Here is a 24,892-nt window from a genome sequence, read left to right as displayed (position 1 = left end):
AGAGCAGACACATTTTAATTGCTTCTTCCCACTTCAATTTCCATTGTTTACACATCAAAAATATCCAATTAAATCCAATTAAATGTAAAATAATAGACATGGTCGTATATTATGGGCTTGTGAATGTTTGTTATTGTTATAATAACCAAAACAGCCTGTACAAAGCCTCAACTAACAAATAAGTTTATGCATAAATACTTTCAACGACATCTTCATTAGCATCTGTTTTCTGCCTTGTTTTTATGTTTTGGGATTTCTGAGCTCTGTTACAATATAGAAATTCAAACAAGAAAATGGTTAACTCTGTACTAAGGAAGCCGCTGCCCTTGGCTTCTTTAAATCACATATCTCTTGTCTGCAAATCTGTAGAGGAATCAATCAATTTCTATGAAAATGTGTTGGGTTTTGTTCCAATCAAGAGGCCTGGGTCTTTCGGCTTTGATGGAGCCTGGTAAATTAGTTTTTCAATGTTTTTTTTGTTTGCCATTGTTTATCTGAATACCAATAAGAACAATGGGATGATTGATATCTCTCTATCTTTGCAGGTTGTTTAATTATGGAGTGGGCATACATCTTCTGCAATGTGACAGCACAGACAGTTTGCCCAAGAAATCTGAAATTGATCCAATGGATAATCACATATCATTTCAGGTGAGATTACAGCCTTACCTAATCTGGGTTCTCTGTTTTTGTTTCAAGAAGATCTGTTTTGATGGATTTTTATTCGTGTGTATACATTTTATAGTGTGAAAGTATGGAAGCAGTGGAGTGGATATTAGAGGACATGAAGATCAAGTACGTGAAGAGAAGAGTGGAGGAAGGGGGATTATATGTTGATCAGATATTTATGCACGATCCAGATGGTTTCATGATTGAGATGTGCAACTGTGAGAATCTGCCGGTTGTGCCATTGGGATCTTCTGTCTGTATGAGAGTACCATCCGCCATTAAGCAGAGCAACAGTGAACAATCTCTGTTAAAACTTTCAAGTAACACAGGACATCATGAAGGCTTTCCCATCTGCGGCTGATCCCATCTCTCTTTGTTTGCCACCATTTTTGTTTATTAATGCCACCATTGTTTTTGTTTTTGAGATTTCATTACGCGACAACCAAATATTGCATTTAATGTGAACAGGTTGTTCTTGAGTTAATAAGAGACGTGATACTTTATTCGTCAATTCAATGTTCAACAATATGTATTCATTGCATTCATTGTTCCTTATTTATTTGTTTGAGTTTAGACATTGATTCTTAAATGCAATATTTTCTTATTGAAAAATAAATTATTCATTGACTTTGTAGGAAGATATACTTTCGTTAATAAGTATTTTAGGTTAATTTATTTCTATGTATAGGAAAAATGTTACTAATTTAGATTAGTGAAATGGCAATATTTCATGAGTTATTGTTTTTTAATATCATAATAATTATATATAAAAGATAAATGTATTTAATTATATAATTACAAGATGACTGATTTATATAAAAATTATGGAATATTTTTAATATCTTGAGATCTAGAATGTGATGTTTTAGTTTGTTAATCTCATGATGAAAACATTGCATCTATATAAAGTCAAACTTTGAGATCAAAGTGGAGTCTAGAATTGAAAAAATGCATTGTAATTGTGAACTTGATATGATATTCTACACACTTATACAAATTTGATCTTATATTCTATAAAACTGCATGCTTTCTATTTTGTTGAATTTTCCTTTGTTTTATATATCTTTTTTTTAATATTAGACGCTAGTGACATCTTAGAATACATTTTGAAGATTTGTATTAGATTCACAAGAACACGTGCTACTAGATCAACCTCAAGAAAACATAAGTAAAAAATCAAAGGTAACACTAATTAAAAACTCCTATGCTCTAAGAAAGCTAATGTAAATTTAAATTCATTATAATGTACCAATTAAGGTGCTGCAATATGAATGCTATGTGAATAAATATCAAAATATTAGGAGGTGTAAAATGAATGAAATTGAATACCTTTAATTACTATCACATAGCATCAAATTACATAAAAACCATACATAGTCATCTTGGGGTGGTAAAATAATTGGTGGTATACTTAGAACTAAAATTTAATTGAATTTTGGAAAAGTAGGAAATAAGTGCACAATTGAAAGGTCAACTCCATGTGTTGACACCTAATCATGCAATTGGCATTTTCTAAGCCCTGACATAATTTCATGGCTACTTGGTCATATTCAATCAAATAAATTTGAATTAATGAGTCATTCATGTCCTTTATCAAGTCTAGAAACAATGTTATCTTTTGTTAAAATGTAGCTCCTCCATTTATGTCTTTTCATGTATCTTAGCTTCAAAATATTAGTAATGACAACCTTCTAAAATCCCTATGATCATGTTTCCTTAAGTCCCTTTGTTTTAGCCCTTCTACTTCACACTCTATTTGATTAGTGGCTTGATATTGTTAGTGTCATGTATCTTAAGTATATAGTTTTCTATTAGTGTCCACCAATTACTAGTTTGTGAGAAGTGTTCTTCATAGAAAGGAGTGAGCTATGCCACTCATTTCACTATTTGTCACTAAATACTTTTTAAGCTTTGCTATGTGCTACATCAACAATATTTTCAAGTGGAAATTCATGCACCATGGTATCTTAATTTGACAAAGATTAAATTGGTCAAGTGCATGATGTGTTGGCCATAGGTTAATTTCTATTTTGGTCTAGTGCACTTTGCACCCATTGATATTTTTTCATTGTGGTAGATTGGATCCTTTGGGATAGAGAGTCATATATCCCCTCTTAGCATTCCCCTCCCTATTACCTATTTAAACCATTGAATCAAATCTATAAGTCATATTGCATTTTGTCTGTGGTGGATCATTATTAGCCCCATAGTTTTGTGTGGACAATAAGTATATTCCATGTGGCTATATGTAACACGATGGATAGTTTTATATAATCTTAGATGTAGGGCTCATTTTTTAATTATCCTCAGTGTTCTATAGTTTATGATCATTATTATGTTTTACATATAATTGTGATTACTATGTTTTATGTATAAACTTAGTTATCCTATACACTACTAGTTATTTGACTTTGTGAGGAATATTTTTACCAATAGGGAGTGGGCTCTCCTAGTCACCTCACCACTCTTTATAAATCTTTATTGTTCTCAATAAGGTGTTCCATATCATCAATTTTATGTAATGAAAAGGTTTGGAAGTTCTTGTATGGAAGTTAAAAATTGATGAGATATCAAGTTCCTATTGGTGGAAGTGTGTGTACATTGCCATAATGGTGAGCCTATGGGTATAAGTTGGAACCATGTTAAGAATATGAATATATGTGAAATATTATTGAATATTATAGGTCAATGGGTAAATCTATTGTAACCATGTTTATTATTTCTTCACACAAGTTCCCATTGACCACTAACCAATGGCTATCTAATACTTCCCTCTACATGCATTGCCCATTTGATTTTTAACAAGTTGTACAATTTTTAATTTATATGCTGGTTCTTGTATAGTTATTTTAATGGGCATGTGGTATTCATTGAGGTCTCTCATTTGCCAACTAGTACTAATGTGAGGAATGTAGGTGGAATTTAGTGTATGTTAATGAATTTCCTAGTGCTATATGGATGTTTAGTAGATGGTAGTGGGGACATTTGATCTCCTAATATGAATTTTTACGGTGAAAAAGATGTATGATTATATGTGATGTAATTGATTTTTATTGGTCTAAGGGACTGGCAGTACTATTTTAATGATTCAAAATATATATTCAAATGAATTGAAAGGTAATAATAATTTTATATGGAGAAGGGGTGATATTGATGTGTTTTCTTGGTAGATCTGGTTTGTTTAAGGCTTATGCTATGTAATGGAGGATTTAACATGGGCAAGTTTAATTTTTAGTGATTTGCATCTAGTGGCTTTTGTCTTAAGTGATGAGCCCCATTTTTTATATTTTATTTCGACCCTTTATGTTGTTTGAAACTCCTTTATGTTTTAAAGAGACATAACATCACGTACAGCTTATGTCAATTTTAAGCTCCTTTATGTTGTTTGTGGAAGATCTGTTTTGATGGATTTTTATTCGTGTGTATACATTTTATAGTGTGAAAGCATGGAAGCAGTGGAGAGAATATTAGAGGACATGGAGATCAAGTACGTGAAGAGAAGAGTGGAGGAAGGGGGATTATATATTTATGCACGATCCAGATGGCTTCATGATTGAGATGTGCAATTGTGAGATTCTGCCGGTGGTGCCATTGGGATCTTCTGCCTGTCTGTGCCTGTCTGAGAGTACCATCCGCCATTGAGCAGAGCAACAGTAAACAATCTTTGTTAAAACGTATTCTTGAGTTAATAAGAGACATGATACTTTATTCGTCAATTCGGTGTTCAACAATATGTATTCATTGCATTCATTGTTCCTTATATACTTGTTTGAGTTCAGACATTGATTCTAAAATTCAATATTTTCTTATTAAAAATAATTTATTCATTGACTTTATAGGAATATAAACTTTCCTTAATACGTAGTTTACGTTAATTTATTTCTCTCTATAAAAATGTTACAAATTTAGATTAATGAGATGGTAATGTTTGATGGGTTATTGTTTTTTAATATCTAATATAAGTGTATTTAATTTTATAATTAAGGGACCATTGGTTTATAAAAAGATTATGGAATATTTTTAATAACTTGAGATCTAGAATGTGATGTTTTAGTTTGTTAATCTCATGATGGAAATATTGCATCTATATGGGGTCAAACTTTGAGATCAAAGTGGAGTCTATAATTGAATAAATGTGTTGTAATTGTGAACTTGATATGATAGTCTAGACATTTATACAAATTTGATCTAATATTCTACAAAACTATTCTTTTTATTTTGTTGAATTTTCCTTTGCTTTCTCTATCCTTTTCTTATATTGGAGGCTATTGATATTTAAGAATACCTTGGAAGATTATTATTAGTTTCACAAGGAGACATGTTCTCCTAGATCAATATTGAGAAAACATAGGTAAAAAATCAAAGGCAACACTATTCAAAAAAAAATTTGCTTTAAGAAAGCTAATGTAGATTTAGATTCATTTTAATGTATCAATTTAGGTGTTGCAATGTGAATTCTATGTGAATAAATATCAAAATATTAGGTGTAAAATGAATGAAATTGTATATGTTTAAATACTATCACATAGCATCAAATTGCACAAAAACCATACATAGTCATCTTGGTGTGGTAAAATAATTGGTGGTAGTCGAACTAAAATTTAATTGAATTTTTGAAAAAATGGGAACAAGTGCACAACTGCAAGGTCAACTCCACGTGTTGACACCCAATCATGCAATTGGCATTTTCTAAGTCCTAAGAAAATTTCATGGCTCCTTGGTCATATTCAATCAAATAAATTTGAATTAATGGGCCTTTCATGTCCTTTATCAATTCTAAAAATTGTTATCTTTTGCTAAAATGTAGCCCCTCCATTGATATATTTTTGTGTGTCTTATTGAGCTTCAAAATATTAGTAATGACACCATTCTAAAATCCCTATGATCATGTTTCTTTAAGTCCCTTTTTCTTAGCCCTTATACTTCACACTCTATTTGATTAGTGGCTTGATATTACTAGTGTCATGTAACTTATGCATATAGTTTTCTATTAGTGTCCACTAATTACAAGTTGGTGAGAAGTGTTCTTCATAGCAAGGAGTGAGCTAAGCCACTCATCTCATCATTTGTCACTAAATCCTTTTTGGTCATTTCTATGTGCTACATCCACAACATTTTGAGGTGGAAATTTATGTGCCATGGTATCTTAATGTGGCAAAGATCAAATTGTTCAAGTGCATGATGTGTTGGCCATAAGTTACATGCTATTTTGGTAGTGCACTTGGCACCCACGGATATTTTGTCATTGTGGTAGATTGGATCCTTTAGGATAGAGAGTCATATATCTCCTCATAGGATCCCCCTCCCTATTACCTATTTAAACCATTGAATCAAATTCATAAGTCATTGTATTTTGTGTGTGATAGAGCCTTATTAGCACCATAGTTTTGTGTAGACAATAAGTATATTCCATGTGGCTATATGTAACAAGATGGATAGTGTTATATAATGTTAGTGGGGTTCATTTTTAAATTATATTTTGTGTTCTAAATTTTATGATCATTATTGTGGTTTATATATAATTGTGGTTACTATGTTTTGTGTACAAACTTAGATATCCCGTACACTACTAGTTATTTGATTAGTGCTTGGAATATTTTTACCAATAGGGAGTGGGCTCTCCTAGTAACCTTACCACTCTTTATAAATCTTTATTGTTCTTACTAATTAGGTATTACATGTCATTAATTTTATGAGATGAAAAAGTTTGGAAGTTTTTGTTTGGAGGTTTTGTGATGTGATATCAAGTTGCTATTGATGGAAGTATGTGTAGATTGACATAATGGTGCTCCCATGGGTATATAAGTTGGAACCATTTTAAGATTATAAATAGATGTGAAATATTGTTGAATATTATAGGTCAATGGGTAAATCTCTTGTAACTGTGTTTATTGTTTCTTCACACAAGTTCTCATTGACCACTACCTATCTAATCTTTCCCTCTACATGCATTGCTATTTTTTTTTTTAACAAGTTGTGAAATTTTTAATTTATATGTTGGCTCTTCGACAATTATTTTAATGGGCATGTGGAATTCATTAAGATCCCTCATTTGTCGACTAGTACTAATATAGGGAATGCAGGTGGAATTTAGTGTATGTTAATGAATTTCATAGTGTCACATGGATTATTAGTAGGTGGTAGTGGGGTCATTTGATCTCCTAATATGACTTTGTATGGTGAAAAGGATGTATGATACGATGTGATGTGATTGATTTTATTGGTCTAAGGGACTAATAGTAACTATTTTAATGATTCGTCAATATATTCAAGTGAATTGAAAGATAATAATAATTTTATGTGGAAAATTGGTGATATTGATATATTTTCTTAGTAGGTCTTGTTTGTTTAAGGCTTACAATATGTAATATAACAGTTAACATAGACATGCTTAATTTTTAGTGGTTTGTACCTAGTGGCTTTTGTCTTAAGTGTTGGAATTTATTGTACAATAATTAGATACTAGCACAAAAAACTCCTCTCTTTGTAGTGGGGAGTAGACTAAGCTAGTAGGCTAGACATTTTACACAAACTTCCTAAATTGTTGATCTTATGAGACCTTACAATAATTAGTCTTAACTATTGATCTTATACTAAAATTTAAAGATTTTAAATAACTAGTTATGCTCAATAATTTTAAGGATATTATTATAATTAATATATTCTCATTATAATTCCTCCCAAATAATTGGCTAAAGGTCAACAAGAGATTTGGAGGATTAAATGGGATTATGAAAGATCTAGTGAGTTACTAGTGGTTTGAATTTTAGCCTCTATAGTTTTATGAAGATATTATAGTTCAAAATAAATTTTAGTTGACATTGACCTTGAGATTAAATTGTCCAAGGAACCATTTTGATGACCCAATTGGTGATATGGTTTGTAGGTCTCAAATCTATAAGGTTGAAAATTCTTCCAAATATTAGGAGCATCAATCCTAGGAATAATCGTAGGTCTCACTTTCTTTTATTTTTAGAGTTTCAAAATCTCTTCTAAGCATTTGAATGTTTACCATTCTTACTTTAATCCCCTTGTAACTAGTTTGGAGGGTTTCTCATGCCTCCTTTTCATAGTTACCTACTGCTATTCTATAGATGATTGTCTCTATTAATGTTTCCTCTTATACACTAACAAATTTTGCATCTTTATTTCTTGTCTCCTTCAATTGGGCGTTCTGATTGTTTTTCAAGACTACATATGATGTTTCCAATAAATCATATCTAAGAATCAATTGAACACAACTCAAATATATCATTTTCTACCTTGATAGTCTTCATCTTCTTTGCCCAAACATCATAGATTTTTTCCAAACAAAATTGGTTTTTGCTATCGAATCTTGTTGTCTTCTCCAAATAGATCTATAAATGAATGGTTTCTATTACTATCTAGAGCTACTTACGCTAAGATCTTGTCTTTATAGAGATACACATTCTCTTTTTAGTCTTGAGCTATTTGCTACTACATTGCATTCCTTTCTCTTTTATCCACATTTACAAATTCTATTATTATTGCAATTTTTTGTCTTTTTCTCAGATTATTCAACACTTTGACTACTACAACTTCTCTACAAAAACTAACCATATCTCAAAAGAAAAAAAAATTGTCTCTTCTTGTATATGCTAAATTTTTTCTCAATTCAAAATTCAAATTTACCTACCAAAATAGGTTTTGCTAAAAACACTAGGGAGCAAGAAGTGATAAATATTGCAAAAGGATTTGTTTGACAGATGGTTTGTAACAATCTCAAGAGGACAATAAATTCCAACAAATCAATACATTTTAATTATTATAACATATTAACATGGGGGCATCATACCACTTTAAACCAACCCCTATTGTTTCTACTTTATTTTGTTGATCATAATTTAGTTAGTTCATAATCACTGGGCATACATGGTGTGGTCTTCGACTATACCAACTCCATATCCCGAGACCCATTTATTGTCATATTTAATAAGTGACTCACTTGTGATTGATATTTTTTATAAGATTAGCAGGGAGGTGGCCCTGAACAAGAGAAACAACATCCAACTTACAAGATCATACAACCACTAGCACACAAAAACTGATCTCCCTTCAAAAATAATCAAAAAATTTCATCACCCTATAGCTATTTCTACTCATATGAAAAAAATATTCCAGTTGTTAAACCAAATAACAATAGCTAACCTATTAACTTTCTCCTTAGAGATAATAATCATAGACTTCATATCAATATTAAACCTAACGTTAACATTTCTAGAAAAGTCATCTAAACCATACAAGTAATCAAAAGGGGTTCGCAGACCCCACAATTATTCTAAAAATGATAAGTCATAACCATAAAAGCATAAACAAAAACATAACTAAGAACAACTACTCTTTCTTGAGTAGGTTCCAATTTTTCTTTAACCTTCCCAGTTTCTGAATCCATGTATCATCGTAGTTCGTGTCCTCCTCATTCAGGTCATACTCGTCCCTCTTAGTCTTCTTCTTTTTATTCCTTTGAATTATTTTGTGACCAGAGATTGTCCCCATCAGTAATTTGGAAAAGTGAATTGACAACATCGCATAATTCATTAATCTTCCTCTCCTACTCATCATTTTTTTGCTTTAGAGTAAACAATCTTTCTTTCATTTCAATTAACTACCCCTTCATCTTATAAATTTCATCATAATTGGTAGAAATGGGAGAGCATTTAACCATTTCATCTTCTTTCGAATTGTAAGGGTCCATCGGGCTTCTAAGCAAGGAATCATGTTTAGTATCTATTTTAGTAGTCTCATCCTCCCTTTCCTCTTCATCCTTAGGTTCACTTTCAAAATTATTGCTCTCATTCCTCAGTTCCTTTTCTTCCTCCATATCATTATTGGGGTTATCATTCTTCTCTTCATCATCCACCTTGAAATATTCATCTTTAGGGTTATCCTTCAAATCCTCTTCCTCATCAAGTTCATAGATTTCCTGAAGGGGGGTATTAACCTGTTTAAACTCATTTTTCTTATAATTAATTCTCCCTTTACCCCGAAGAAGGGCCGAACTTCTTTCCCCCAAGCCACAGTCATACTTTTACTGATTGTAATATTTTTCCTCTTCTTTCTCTGAGTTATGCATCTCTAAGTCAATGGTGATACTCGACCCAACCAAGTCACTATTGGTATTCTTTGATTTTCTCGGGATATTTTTGGGGGTTTCAAGCTTATGTTTATCAGGGTTAATGTCAAGAATGGCCAATTCCAAGGAATCCTTTTCAAGGATTGCAACCAAACTAGTAGAAATGGTTATCATAGAATCAACAAGGTTGAGAGAGTTGTGGGTTTTCATAATTGAGGGAGGTAGGTTAGGGGTTTTAGTATAAAACTTCTTGGAGCTACCAACACATCCAAAGGTCGGGGAAAGACTGCTAACAGTTGGGGAATGATCAACAACAAATTTGTACATCAAGTAAATGAGATGTTGATGGAGTGGGGGATTCTCCCCATTTTGAATACAAGTTTTAAGGGAGGAAAAGAGAAAAAAGGGCATATTAATTTTCTCCAAATTCCTAAGATGGTTCAGGATAGGGAAGTGGTACCCATGCACAGTTGGGTAGCACCTCTCAAGAGTAAAATACCTCATAAAATAATAACTAATCAATGGATAGGGTTGAGGTAAAGCAGAACGATCATACTAATTTTGGAGACGCACCAGTTTCGCACCCTTCCTGAAAAATCTCCTCATAAACTTCTTGTAATCCCTTGCACTCTTCATTTCCACCATCTCACCATCATTCTACAGACCAGCAACCTCCACAATGTATTTAGGAGTAAGAATGAAGGAGATTCTACCAACTATGACCTTCCCATTCTACCAAGAGTTGCACACCCCAGTTGAGAGCTCCTTGTTGTATCCTTTCATTGCTGAGAAGAAAGGGGTAAAACCCACTTCATCAAAAATATCCCACAACTCCTTATTATCTCTAAGTCCTTAACAATTTTTAGGTTCAGTGCATTTGAGAGGACCCCCCATTTCAGAATTGGTATGAGCAGTGGGAACAAAGATTCTGTGAAAGTAACCAAACATAAGATTACAAATTTTCCATCTCCTGCTACGTTTGGAAGATAAGTTTTTAAAATTATCAAACCAAAATTTAATCTTTCAGAGGCCCTTGCATGTGTGACACCAGATGAAATCATTACTCATAAAGGTAGTGTAAAAATCTAAGTTTCTCCTTGCCTTTATCATGAAAGCCAAAACTTTCCTGATCCAAAAGTAATCTTCAACCAAAGCCATCGTACTCACATCGAGAAAGTTCTTGTCCATGTCATAGACCATGTAGGTCATCCAACTGGAAAGAGAGCTCATGGGGTCATGATGCTGAGTCATCTCCTACCTATATAAGATCATTTAGGGGTCCACCATATAAAAACCATATTGAAAAAAGTTCATCAAGGTATAAAATTTGAAAAAGCCAATACTCTAGTCAAGAATAACCTCATCCCACTCTTTCTTTTGACTTTTAATTTTCCTACACAGGAAAAGGCCCCCCACCTTGGTGGACCGAATGAGCATTTTAAAAAATATAAGGAGCGCACACATTAAATTTTTTGAAGAAACTCAATCTAGCTTCTTTATTCCATTTCCCACCTTCTTTTTTAGATTATTATTTCATGTGCGAGGATTTCCTTTAGATCTCTAGAGTTGGTCTCAAACTTGAATACCTGCCAATCCAACATATTGAGACTTTGATTTTCTATAAAGTCAGCCAACCTATTACATTCTCTATAGACATGTTGTATTATAATTTCATCAAACAACTCTATCAACCATTTACATCTACCAATAATCTCTTTGATTTCCCACGGAGGAGAGGTGACATTATTGAGACAATTGACAATGAGTTTAGAATCTCCTTCTAGAATGACATTTCTTCTAGTGATGTCAGAAAGACATTGGAGACCCATCCAAGCCACCCAAGCTTCCACCTTGTTGTTAGTGGTAGTACCTAAACCAGATCCATACCCCACAAAAAAAACCTCTGTGATCACAAATTAAACCTCCTTCCCTCGAGATTCCCGGATTACCTTTAGAGAAACCATCAAAGTTGCATTTAATCCATCCAACATCCGGGAGTAGCCACAAGCATGAGGTTCTTAGGATCATTTCTGCCAATTTACATTCAAAAAATTATGTCAAATTCCCCAACTTTGTTTTAGCCTAAGATCCAGCAGAGAGGGGAGGATTTGGGTGAAACCAATATCATTCCCATTCACATTTTCTTTAATCTGTTGTATGATTATATTGGCAATAATTTTTTTGCTTCTCTTCTCGGCTTTGAGTATCCTATTGTTGTGTTCTTTCCAGATGTTCCAAGCAAGAAAAGGGGGGGTTTTCTGCCATATGCTCTTAGCAATCTAGTGGGAGTAGGGGGAAAATTGCCATGCCTCATTGAATTCTTTGAAAGACTTAAGTTGCACCCACTAAGTGTTAAGCTTCCTCCATATTGAATGAGCAAAGTTACAATGTAAGAAGATGTGATCAATACTTTCAGAGTCCATATAATAGAGTTCACACCTATTGACCAAAGAAAATCCCCTTTTATTTAGGTTATCTATAGTAAGAATTTGACCATGAGCACTCGCCCACCAGAAATAGTTAATTTTAGGAATTAACCCCTTTATCCATATAGCTTTCTATAAATCATCTTTGTTATTATTATCCTCTAAAAGGTGATAGACAAAATTAATTAGGTGTGTAAAAAGAGCAGTTAGGTAGCATGGTAGAGAGGTCAGTGACTTACTTCAAGATTATACTTTTGAATGAAGGGAGCACATCCGGATCAGAGGAGACAAGTCTGCTCAAATCAATCCAGGATGCAAGACCCCAGTTCCAAGTTAGGAGGTCATTCACTTGTCCCTCCAGAGGACAATTTAGAAACTTCTTGATATTGTTTAGATGTGGGAGAGAATCCAAAGGTTGTCCCTACACCCAAGTGTCTTTCCAGAACTTAGTCTTTCTTCCATTACCTATAAGTACTTTCCCATTTATTCGGATGTCCTGTCTTGTTTTAGCCACGTTGTTCCAAATGGTTGAGCCCATGGGGAGCTCCTCTTTATAGATACATTTTTCCCCATTGTTACTCGGTAAATATTTAGCTTTCAAGATATTTGTCCAATCTTTTTGTTCCTCAGATAATTGCCAGCCTATATTAGTAATAAGTGCTTTATTAAAGATTTTAATCTTTCTAATTCCCAATCCTCCACAATTCTAGGGTTTGCACACTTTGTCCCAAGAGAGCAAGGAGAGTCTACTTTTTTCTTCCATACTAGACCACAACAACCTTATTTGTATCCTTTCAATTTTCTCTGCCACCGCACCAAGTAACTTGAAAAGAGAAAGGTAATAAATAGGCACATTTTGAAGGCAAGATTTAACAAGTTGAATTTTACCTACCAAATTGAGAAGTTTCCCTTTCCAACCGGCCAGCTTCTTTTGAAATCTCTCCAGCAGGCCATTCCAGAAGTTCTGACTAAGGCAGTTAGAGAACAGGTGTAAACCAAGATAGGAATCTGGGAGAGTAGCAATTTGGTAACCAAGAATGGATGATATTTTAGCTTGGAGAGAGGGTTTGACATTTAGAAAAAATAGTTTGCTTTTAACAAAATTAATACACTAGCTAGAGATGGAAGCATAAATATCCATGGTCTTTTTCCAAAGTTTAGCCTCGGAGTTAAAAGCCACACCAAAGATGATATTATCATCAACAAATTGTTGATGAGTGATAGAGTTTAGGGATGAGGCAACTTTGAAGCCTTTGAGAGCACCCTCACATTGATGTTAATTTGAAGTGAAATTAAAATTATTCAATATGAAATAAATTCATATCTTATATAATCTCAATTATAATAAAAAATTTAATGTATGATTTATTAATAATAATTTTTTGAATTTATGTAAAATTATTGAATAAAATTCTAAATATTAAAGAGAATACTCAAAGACTACCAAAGAGAAAACAGTAACCAACTTATTGTAATTATAAAATCAATTTTGTGAAACATATATTTTATTAATGATACTAAATACCAAACTCTCCACCTTAGTAAAATTGTAAGGGTATGTGCAGGATTATGGTGTGCAAAAATAGGCCCTTAAGTGGCAATGAAATTTTAGAAAATCAAAGTTACACAACTTGACATGAAAATTTAAATAAGTTATAAACATTATTTTTAAAATATGTAAGAAGATAATCTATAGAAAATTGAATGTATTTTCTAAGCTACTAGTTGTTTTTTGGAAAAAAAAAATCCTATTTGATGAAAATTTCAAATTTCAATGCAATGGTACTAAAATTCCAGGAAAAAGATAAGAGTAGGCGTATGTCTAACCACCCTAATCACAATCATTTAACCATAATATTTTTTTATAAGAATTATAATATAAGTATTAGACTCATGTTAGGATGTGACACATATTTTTTTTAAAAAAATTATAAAGTAAATAACTATTTATGAATTTTTTACTACAAGTTTTCAGAAATTCAGAAAATCCTACATATCACCACTTTAACTTGCTCAAAACCTTATGAAATTCACTTTTTTTTAATTTTTTCCTATAGTAGATGAAGAATAGGATGTGATGCATGTTTCGGATTCAAAAAATGTTATACCCTTTGAAAGTTATGAGTGTTTTCAATCACTCTATCAATCAAGACTTTTGTCAGAATTCAATTAGAAAATAAATAGTAATTATTTTTTAAAGTTGAAATAAGACAAGCCTTATATTGTTGGAAAGCTGAGAACATCCTTAAAAACTCCTTTTTGTTTTATCAATTTTGGCTATATAAAAAGTCGTCAGCCACCAGTGTAAAGTCTAGGAAATGAAGGAATACTGAAAAACACATTTTTTCAGTTGACTTTCCAAGCCTATCACTTCCAAGCCAAAATTTAAAATTTGAAATTTGTACAACAGAAATTGGATATCCGATTATATCGGATATCTGATTTTAATAAGTAAATTCAATAACTAAATTTGCACATAATTAATCTATTGTTTATTAATACATTAATATATAATATATTAATATACAATATATTAATTTATAAATATATTAGTATATGATATTATGATATTAGGGAGAGAGAGAGAGAGAGAGAGATTAGGGGAGAGGGGGGCAGAAAGAGAGGGATGGGTAAGGGAGATAGAGAGTTAGAGAGAGGGAGGGGGAAGGGATCATATTGTGTCCTATGACCCCTTAGGATACCATATGACCCCTTAGGTGTCAAATGTTTGTAAGAAGTATTGGCATTGCTTTTTATATTGTAATAATAGTTCATTTTTCCACCTTATGACACACTATGACCCATTAAGACACCATATGGTGTCTTTAGGGGTCATATGGTGTCCTAAGGGGTCATGGGATACCATATGACCCCTTAGGACACCATATGACCCCTTATGACACCAAATTGTGTTGTTATGGGTCATAGTGTGTTCTAATGGGTCATATTATGTCATACGACCTCTTAAGACACCATATGACCCCTTAGGACACAATATGACCTTTTACAACACTATACGGTGTCGTTATGGGTCATATGACCCCTTATGACACCATATGGTGTCGTTATGGGTCATATGATGTCCTAAGGGGTCATGGGATACCATATAACCCCTAAGGACAACATATGACCCATTATAACACCATATTGGGTCGTTATGGGTCCTATGGTGTCCTAAGGGGTCATAATGTGTCCTATGACACTTTAGGACACCATATGACCCCTTATGATACCAAATTGTGTCGTTTTGGGTCATATTATGTCATATGACCCCTTAAGACACCATATGACCTAATAGGACACAATATGACCCTTTACGACACTATATGGTATTGTTATGGGCTATATGAGCCCTTGTGACACCATATGGTGTCGTTAGGGGTCATATGATGTCATAAAGAGTCATGGGATACCATATGACTCCTAAGGACAACATATGACCCCTTATGACACCATGTTGGCTCATTATGGGTCCTATGGTGTCTTAAAGGATCATTTTGTGTCTTATGACCCCTTAGGACACCATATGACCCCTTACAACACCAAATTATGTCGTTATCGGTCATATTGTGTCCTAAGGGGTCATATTGTGTCCTAAGGGGTCATATTGTAGCATATGACCCCTTAAGACACCATACGACCCCTTAGGACACAATATGACCCTTTACGACACTATACACTGTCGTTATGGGTCATATTGTGTCCTATGGAGTGATATTGGGTCCTATGTCCCCTTAAGACAACATATGGCCCCTTATAGAACTAAATTATATCGTTATGGATCATATTGTGTCCTAAGGGGTCATATTGTGTCATATGACCCCTTAAGACACCATATGACCCCTTAGGGCACAATATGACCCCTTATGACACCATATTGGGTCATTATGGGTCCTAAGGGGTCATATGACCCGTCTTCCCTAATATCTCTCTACCCCTCTCCCCTAATCTCTCTCTCTCCCTCTCCCCTAGTCTCTCTCTCCCCCTCTCCCCTAATATTTCTCTCTCTCCCACTTTCTGCTAATCTCTCCCTCTCCCCTAATCTCTCTCTCTCTTCCCCCTCCCCCTCTCTCCCTCTCCCTCTCCCCCCCTCTCTCCCCTAGTCTCTCTCTCCCCCTCTCCCCTAATCTCTCTCTCCCTCTCCCCTAGTCTCTCTCTCTCTCCGTTTCCCCTAATCTCTCTCTCTCTCTCTCTCTCTCTCTCTCTCTCTCTCTCCCCTAATATCTCTCTCTCTCCCCCTTTCCCCCAATCTCTCTCTCCCTCTCCCCTAATCTCTCTCCCCCTCCCCCTTCCCTCCTGTGTCCCCTAATCTCTCTTTCTCCCCCTCTCCCCTAATATTTCTCTCTCCCTCTTTCCCCTAATCTCTCTCTCTCTCTCTCTCTCTCTCTCTCTCCTCCTAATCTATCTCTCTCCCTCTCCCCTAATCTCTCTCTCCCCCTGCCCCCTACTCCCTCTCTCCCCTAATCTCTCTCTCTCCCTCTCCCCTAATCTCTCTCTCTAAAATATGAGTACTCAAATAGGATATCTGATATAATCGTGTTGGTTAATAGATTTGTCCTTCTTAAATACCTTTCAAAAATGACTCCTAAATGCCCGAATTGAAAGACAAAAACAAGAACCAATAGTTGAGTCACTTGCAATGGTGAGTGCAAGTGCTCTCTGAATTTTGATATGAAGGTACAACTCCCTACGTTGGATAAAAATGTATATTTTTTGAATATTCTTTTAACCAGAAAGCAAGAAAGGAAAACTAACATCTGCTCATAGCCATGACACAAATGTGAATAGAAGATTTATAATGAAGTGAATGAAGATAAGTAAAACACAATTTAATTACCCACGCCCAAGAAAATACCCTTTCCAATAGAATCAAAATGCCTTGGACTCTGATCGAGTCTCTCTCATGCCGCAAAGGACAAGGGGGATCAGAAAACTCAGGCAAAGAGCTAACAACAGATTTCTTTCCAAATACAAATTATTTCTGAAATCAAAGTTTCAGAATCAAATGCATATAGATAGTTTGATGTAATAGAAAAGGCAATGAAAGGTAATTAAATGAGAAACAAAGCTCATTATAATCAAAAGAAAATATTTAAAAAATAAATAGATCAACAAAATATTCTTCATTTCATCAATGCCAAAATGTGAGCTCACAGACTTAACACTTCTAAAAAATAAAACTGTGCAGCCCAGAAAACAATGCTGCCCCCTCATTTTTGATAATAGAAAGATTTAAAAAAAGAAGCCCTGCTCTTTTATTTCATTACATATATCTAGCCTCTCTATTTTTTTAAAGAGACTTGTAGTTATCAATAACTAATTCTTGAAAATATTATTAATTAATCTTTTCTTTTGTCTTTTATCGTCTTCCCGACAACTCTTATTTTTTTAAGCTTCAAATCTTTTATCCTCCATTCCTTTCTAAGAAATATTTGTAAAAAATTTAAATTGAACACATATAATTATGTGTTGATAGGTGGACATATGTTTTTATATCTCTAGGATAAATTATTATCTGGATATCCATTTCAAAAGAGTCCCCACCGTGAGCTTCTCATAATAATCTTTTTCTCGGAATTTTTATAGACCTGTACTCAAAGATCAATAAATTTTGAACACAATAATATTTTTCCAATCGCTCCAGTGAGGATTTAGAAAACTAGGTTTTATAAACTATATCAAACATTCAACGCGATCCAACGGTTCAATTGATAGTTATGCCCCCTTCACAGAGACTTCTTTTTCTGTCTCAAAATAAAGACTCAAAATATTTGTGGTTACAGGTTGCATTGAAAAACTATAAACAATATACATGCCAATGTTATTGGATTATTAAACTTACTAAATTTTGAACCTACAAACTTTGAACCTTCATCTATTTAATCTGATGAATCTCTGAACTCTAAATTCAAACCTCTGAAATTGAACCTGCGAACTTGAACCCGAACCTTGAACCTCAAACCTTGAACTTGTGAGGTTCAATCAGAAGGTTCAAAAACACAAATTGCGCCCACAATATGCTTCATTGATTGCTTTGCCTTTCCATTTTCCTGCGTGTTGAACTTGCGAACCTTGAACCTTGAACCTCAAACCTTGAACCTTGAACCTATGGGGTTCAATCAGAAGGTTCAAAATTATAGACTTTGCCCACAATATGCTTCATTTATCACTTTGTCTTCATATTTAGCTGCGCATTGAACCTTTGTACCTTGAACCTTGAACTAAAGAAGGTTCAAAGTTCAAGTTCAATGACCAAAAATTATAAAGACCTTACACTCATAAAAAGAAATTTGTGATACAAACCGCTCCAGTTGAACTCGAACTTTGAACTTGAACCCGAACTTTGAACTTTTTGAAAAGGTTCAATAGTTCAAGTTCTTGTTCCTTTGGGCTGCCATAGAAGAACCTACATAAGTTTTTACTAAAGGCTTTCTTTCTTGTGAAATTTTAATTGTAGAATAAATAAGCCAAATAGAGCATAACCCAAAAATCATTTTTTGTATAGCACACATAAGACTTGGGATTTAATTGTTTGGGAATATGGGTAACCCAAAAATAAAAGCATTAAAATCTCTCAGCCAACATGAAGTTTGACCATAAAAATTGGTCATTTTGGAGAAAAGGAGGTTAAAATTATCTCTACAAAAGGATTTTGTTACATCTTTCACAGAATTTGAATAATAATTTCTTTGTGACTGGTAGGTAGGGGATGTCCACGAGGCTCCTTGAAAGTTTGAACAAAGGTGACCAACACTTTCAACATTAAAACATTAGCAATAGCTGGTTTTTAGCTGATTATGAGGCTTTAGGCATGAGTAAAAATATAGGGGTAACAAATCAGATATCCAATTTCTGCCACTACCATTAATATAGCAACAATTAAAAACAAGGTAGAAATAGGAATTATTTTTGGGACCCCAAATTTATGCATTAAAATCAGATATTTGATATATCAGATTATATCAGATATCTGATTTTTGTAATTAAGAAAGAGCCTTATGTGCCATTTTGTGGATTCCAATGGCCAACATTCTTCATATTCTGGTTTTTGTCAACGATCATAGATTTTTGAGACAAGCCGAGATAAATTTGTGCTTTTGAGAGATTCTTAAAGTCAAATCTTACATTGTCAATCATTTAGGAGCATCTTTGTGGAGGTAAATGGGGAGTAGTAGTCATCGGAAGTCTAAATGCAAAATAAATATTTCAAATGATCAAATCGAAGTGTATAGAGAAGGAGATAGAGAAGGTCATAGGAGGAGAAGACAAGGTATGCTAAATATTGCTAATGTTACTTCAAGTGAAGATGAAATTGAATTTGAAAATGTTGAACAAGTTATTGAGAATGAAAATGTAGATTTTGAAAGTGAAAATGTTGAACATGTTGAAAATGTTGAAAGTGATAATGAAAATGCTCAACATGATGTGAGAATAGAAAGTGAAAATTTGGGAGTTGACAATGAAGGTGTTCATAATTTCAGTGTAAATATGATTTTTTTTGACATTGGAGATGAAAATGTTAAAATTTTTGACATAGGAGCTGAACATGTGGAAAATTTTGACATTGGAGATGAAAATGTGGAAAACTTTGACATTGAAGGTGGAATTGCTCAACCAAGTGAACAATATGTAACACCTAATTACTTCATAAATGAAGACCCTCTCATGGATGAAAGAAAAATTCCAAAACCAAGACCTTCAAGAACCCCAAAATGGTTACTTAAAATTGATGAGAACATTATTGCAAATCTTGAAGGCAAGAGGTCAATAAGAACCGTTCGATTGTGGGCTACACAACTTTTCAACCAAAATTTTAGCAATAATACATTAACCGAGCAATGCCAATTTTTTGTTCAATTGCTAAATATTATAAAGATGAGACCATTGCTAAACAAATTGAAGATTCATATGAATAAGAAGATGGAGAGAAATTCTATTATTGCCAAAAATCTATTTGATGCTGTCAACTCTATTGGAAAGAATAGCAAGGAAAGAGATAAAAGAGTCGCTCGAAGAGTGATTACAACCTCCTTAGTAAGACATCAATTGAGGAAGGCTCATAAAATGAGACAAACTTGTGTTGATTTGAACATAAACCATGAAAATTTGGATAGAGCACTTGCACGAAGACAAAGACTTGATGATCCACTTCAACATGATACATGGGGTTTTGGTGGGAGGCTTCCACGCATTGAAAAAAATTGACTGACAATGTGAAGGAGAAGATTCAACAATTTTGGCACTCTAATCCTAGAGTATCACCCAATGTAAAGGATGTTTTGAAATTAAGAATCGGCAACTGAGACTGCACAATGCATCCCAAACATTTCTTGGAATCAAGCCAAACAATGTTGTATAATTTTTTTTGTGAAGTACATCCAACTTTACAAATTTCACAAAGGGCCTTTGAATCTTTCAAGACATTTTCTTGTGTACCTCTTAAGATTTGTAATACTTGTTGTTGCAAGTACCATGTGGAGTTTTCAATGTACCATGAAATTTTATGCCATATTTGTTCTACGATGCATACTAATGAGATGTTGCAGGAGTGTGGTGCAATACTATTTCCAAGATCATCAGGAGACTTGCAAGATCTATTTTTATGCCCTAAAGATGATCGCTATTATTTCTATAGAAATGATTGTTTGAATGAGAAGTGCTCACAATGTGGTGATTTGTCAAATTTTGTTTCATGTTTTCATGAGGGCAACGAATACGAGTGTTTACCCTATGGGGTGTGTTATTAATATTACATATCAATGGTCAGATGATAACCATAGGGTAGAATAGTAACTAGAAACTTAGAGCAATGCTTTCATTAATGCCAAAATGTCTAGTACAATAATCATTCTTTGCATCAATGTATCCAACAACAAGTACAAGAACATATATAAAGACATGGTCGAGGGTTGCGGTTACCACCCATGGGGAACCATCGTGCAATGCACAACTACCCTTGATGACACTAACATACTTAACCAATGTAGCTTAACAAGTAGTACAAATCCCATTTTATGACCAACATCATCCCCCCCCTAAGAAAAGTCATCTTCAGATGACAAGGACAAAAATCTAGGATTAACATAACAAAATGGGGATGAAGTACATTGTATACAATAATAAAATCACTGAGAATAAGGGGCTAAGGGGGCATCCCTGAAGGAGGTAGTTGCACCGTTGATGAAGAAGATGCAGGAATTGTTGATGCTAGTCAGGCCCAGAACTCATACACCTACTGCGTCCTCGCTTGAAAACCCTTTTCTGCTACCATCTGATGCTCAAGTGTGGATTTCACCATTATTGCTTCCGTGAGGAGTTATTTTTTCCTTGACATCACAGTCCTCCAGTGCCTAAACCAAACTTGTCTGCAAAACACGCTTTTCAGTCTCAGCCTCCACCAACTACTACTCAAATGATACTATCTCCCTAGCCAATTTGCCCTCGATAGCCACCCATGCTGCCCCTCTCGACATCCAACTCTTGGGTATGCTGAGCTAAGAGACACTCTACTACTACCTCCAACCTGGTGGTCAGCTCCTCCTGAGCCCTCTGTGCATTCACCAAGGCAACCTCACGTCCTGCCGAGACATACTCCGATTTTCTCAAAGCATACCATTCATGCCTAGAAGTGGCCAAAACCCTCTGGCCTAAAGGCTAGGAGATGCCTCAAATCCTTCATCACACTCCCCAAAGGCTGATAACTGAACTGAATAACTCCCTAGTTTCGTACAACTTCACGTGCTTGCAATGCCTTCCCTTAAACTCTGTTTGTTTGCAACCTCCAAATCTGTCAACCTCTATGACTTATGGCTTCACCACCTATGCTTAGCTTTAGGATTCTTTCTCACAATACGGAACAACCCCAACACTTACCATGACTTCTCTAATGCCCTTCGCCCAACTCAAAAGTGTATTGTAGCTCAAAAATAAACTAGGGTTCTTGGGCCAGTACCCCCATCAGGGTCAAGCGGCAGCACCCTTGCGAGGTCTGGGGAAGTGCCCCAACAGGGTCCAGGGGTAGCGCCCTTGTAGGGTCTGGGGTAGAGCATCATTTTCGACTTATTTTAAGATGCCAAAAACCTTCTTCTCCACTATAAATTTTTCAGCATCCTGGCCCAGACTCCATCGAATGATTTTTCAATCTAGTCATCATTTTTTTTTATATAAATTAAATGCATGCTAGTTTGAATGTTGGCGCATTTTTTTTCATGTGCCATCACCATCGTTTATCCCTGTCATGCCATGGTATTTTTCCTTTCACCCTTTTTTTAAACCGCCACCATCATCATGCTCCTTCAAGCCTATGGTGGTATTCCACCACCGATGACCTCTATCGACAATGGTTCCACCACACGGTGGTCTCACCATGGTGGTTCCACCATATAGTGGCCCTCCAACGGTGGTTCAATCGTACGGGTATCCCCTGACGGTTGTCCCACCGCATGGCAGTTCCACCGTTGCCATCGACTTTTTTATTTATTTTTTTAATTTTTTTTTTTAATTTTTTTTTTTAAATTTAATTTCCTAATCTAATTGTCCAGAGAGTCTTCGGCTCAGGTCCCATGCCTCTCTGATTTCCCTTCATCCTTCTTAGTTTGCCTCACTCGAGACTCTCCCACTTTGGTCCTGTGCCTCTCAAGTCACCTACCTAGCCTCTCAGGTCCCCTTCCATCCTCTCAGGTCCCCCTCCAAACTCTCAAGTGTCCTTCTAGCCTCTCGAGTCCCCTGCACACTTCTCATGGTAGGGTTTCAATTTGGACCCATTGATGGCAAGTCTATTTTCAATGGCCATCCAAAGACCTAGAACCATAAATTCTACAACGACCATGGTCTCCTTCCCATGCATAAGAAGAAGAAGAAGAATAAATATTTTGAAGGTTGTGGCCTTCCACACAGGGTTCCAATCATTGCCGACATGAATGAGCTTGGGATTATCTACATCACTGAGGTTTGTCTCCTTCAATTTTACCTCTTGATACTTGATGGTTTCTTCCTTCGGGAACTGGTGTGCGGTGGTGTCACTAACATGAGCGTCTCCCTTCCAATATTCTATGTATTCTAGCAGGTACACCTCCTCTTTTACTTGTTCTAGTTCCTCTACTTCGAGCCTGTAGCTCTGGAACATTTCATAATCGTCCATTTGCTAGTGGAAGAGCCTGTTCAATGACCCCACCTCATCCTCGAAGCACTCTCCTAGTTTGAGAACCCCTTCATCGTTGGGTTCCATGTAGCCCCATCCCTCATCCCTCAGGTCGCCTTCTCCTTCCCCCTCTAATTCCGAAGATGATGCCAGTTCCTCACTAACCAATTGCATCCTAAGGTCTATGATAAACTTCCTTCCTCCATTCTCCATAGATAGAGTGTTCTTCTTCTAGTTGTGGGTGGCCTTGGCTACCACCAGCCACCCTCTCCCTAAGATCACATCATACCCTTTTTTCTTTAGTGGGATTACCATGAAGTCCAGTATGAAGGGTTGTGCCCCAATGGTAACTTGTTCGCCCATTAGCGTCCTAATGGGTTTGATTCCATGTTGATCTGCTCCCAATAGATTGAATGTAGATGGCCACCACGTCAGCATCCCCAGCTTCCACCAGGTTTATTCTGGAAGAACATTCACTCCTGATCCACCATCAATGATGGTATTTGTTAGAATGGTGCCAAGGATACCCATCTCCACAATGGTCGAGTTCCTTCCACTATTAACTGCCAGTTGCCTAGGGTCTATTGCAGACCCCCCAGGAACATCCGTGCGGTGGTTGGTATTGGTGCATGGTTGGGAGAGATTATTCAGCAATGCCATTTGTAATTGAGGCATCGTCTGAAGGAAGTTGTGTACCTTCACATGCACCTCCAGTTTTAAAATTTGATTTAGTATAGCCTCCTCTGCCTTCGGTCGGCTGGAAGTACTCATCGTACCCTTTGCCTTTGCCCTCTCTTGTATCTCTTTCTCAATTTCTTCCTATGCTTCCTGTACCCTTCGCTTCTTCGTCTCTGGGTCTGGGTACGTTTCTTCTTTGGCTTGGGTGCAAGTTACAACCAACACTTCTTCTTCTTTGGTTTCATCGATATTGAGCAAGTTGATGCCGAACTTCAGGCAGGTGGCATCTTAGTGGTCTCCCGGTCCACACCATTTGTATTAATATTGTGTGGCCTCTCCCTTCGGGTAGTCTCAGGCAAAGTTCCCCCACTGGCTGCATGCTCTGCATTGTACCATCAGCCAGCATTTGGATTCATATTGGATCCAACTCCTTGTATTGTTATTGGTGTTATTGTTGTTTCATCCTCCCCACCAGTTATCCCGGTAGCCTCCTGATGTTGCATTGTTGTTCGCCTGGGAGCTGTCACTACTGCTCGATGTAGTTGGTTGTTCCTACGTAAGCAATACTTATTGGTTTCATGTTTTCATGTTGTAGGGGTATTCCCTAGTGGGATGCCCCATCAACTAGCATATATCACAATAGGCTTTCTTTGGGTAGGAGCCTTTGGTGTGGCCATCTGTCTTACATTTCATGCACCAAGACTCCCCTTCATCGGTCTTGCTCGGACCTCCCTTCATAACCTTCAACTCTTTCATCATCCTTAGCATGTCCTTCTACAGGGCTTGCACCTTTTTTTCGGACTCGCCATCACTGCTACTTCCCTCGGAAGAGTCATCATCCTCGAATGAGCTATCCTTCTTCTTTTTCTTCTTGGATGTCTTGGT

At 35.5% G+C, this 24,892-nt stretch overlaps 1 protein-coding gene across 1 annotated transcript; it reads left to right on the top strand.

Annotated features, from left to right (window-relative positions):
• The first annotated feature begins 293 nt into the window (after window positions 1-293).
• LOC131034434 (glyoxylase I 4) lies at window positions 294-1,030 on the top strand. The gene is made up of 3 exons (XM_057965930.2): window positions 294-451; window positions 546-651; window positions 746-1,030. Exons 1-3 carry the CDS (start codon window positions 294-296, stop codon window positions 1,028-1,030), a joined length of 549 nt encoding a protein of 182 aa, XP_057821913.2.
• Window positions 1,031-24,892: the final 23,862 nt, after the last annotated feature.

Source organism: Cryptomeria japonica, chromosome 1 (assembly GCF_030272615.1).
Source record: "Cryptomeria japonica chromosome 1, Sugi_1.0, whole genome shotgun sequence".
NCBI lineage: Eukaryota > Viridiplantae > Streptophyta > Pinopsida > Cupressales > Cupressaceae > Cryptomeria > Cryptomeria japonica.
This window is presented reverse-complemented; position numbering and strand designations above follow the sequence as displayed.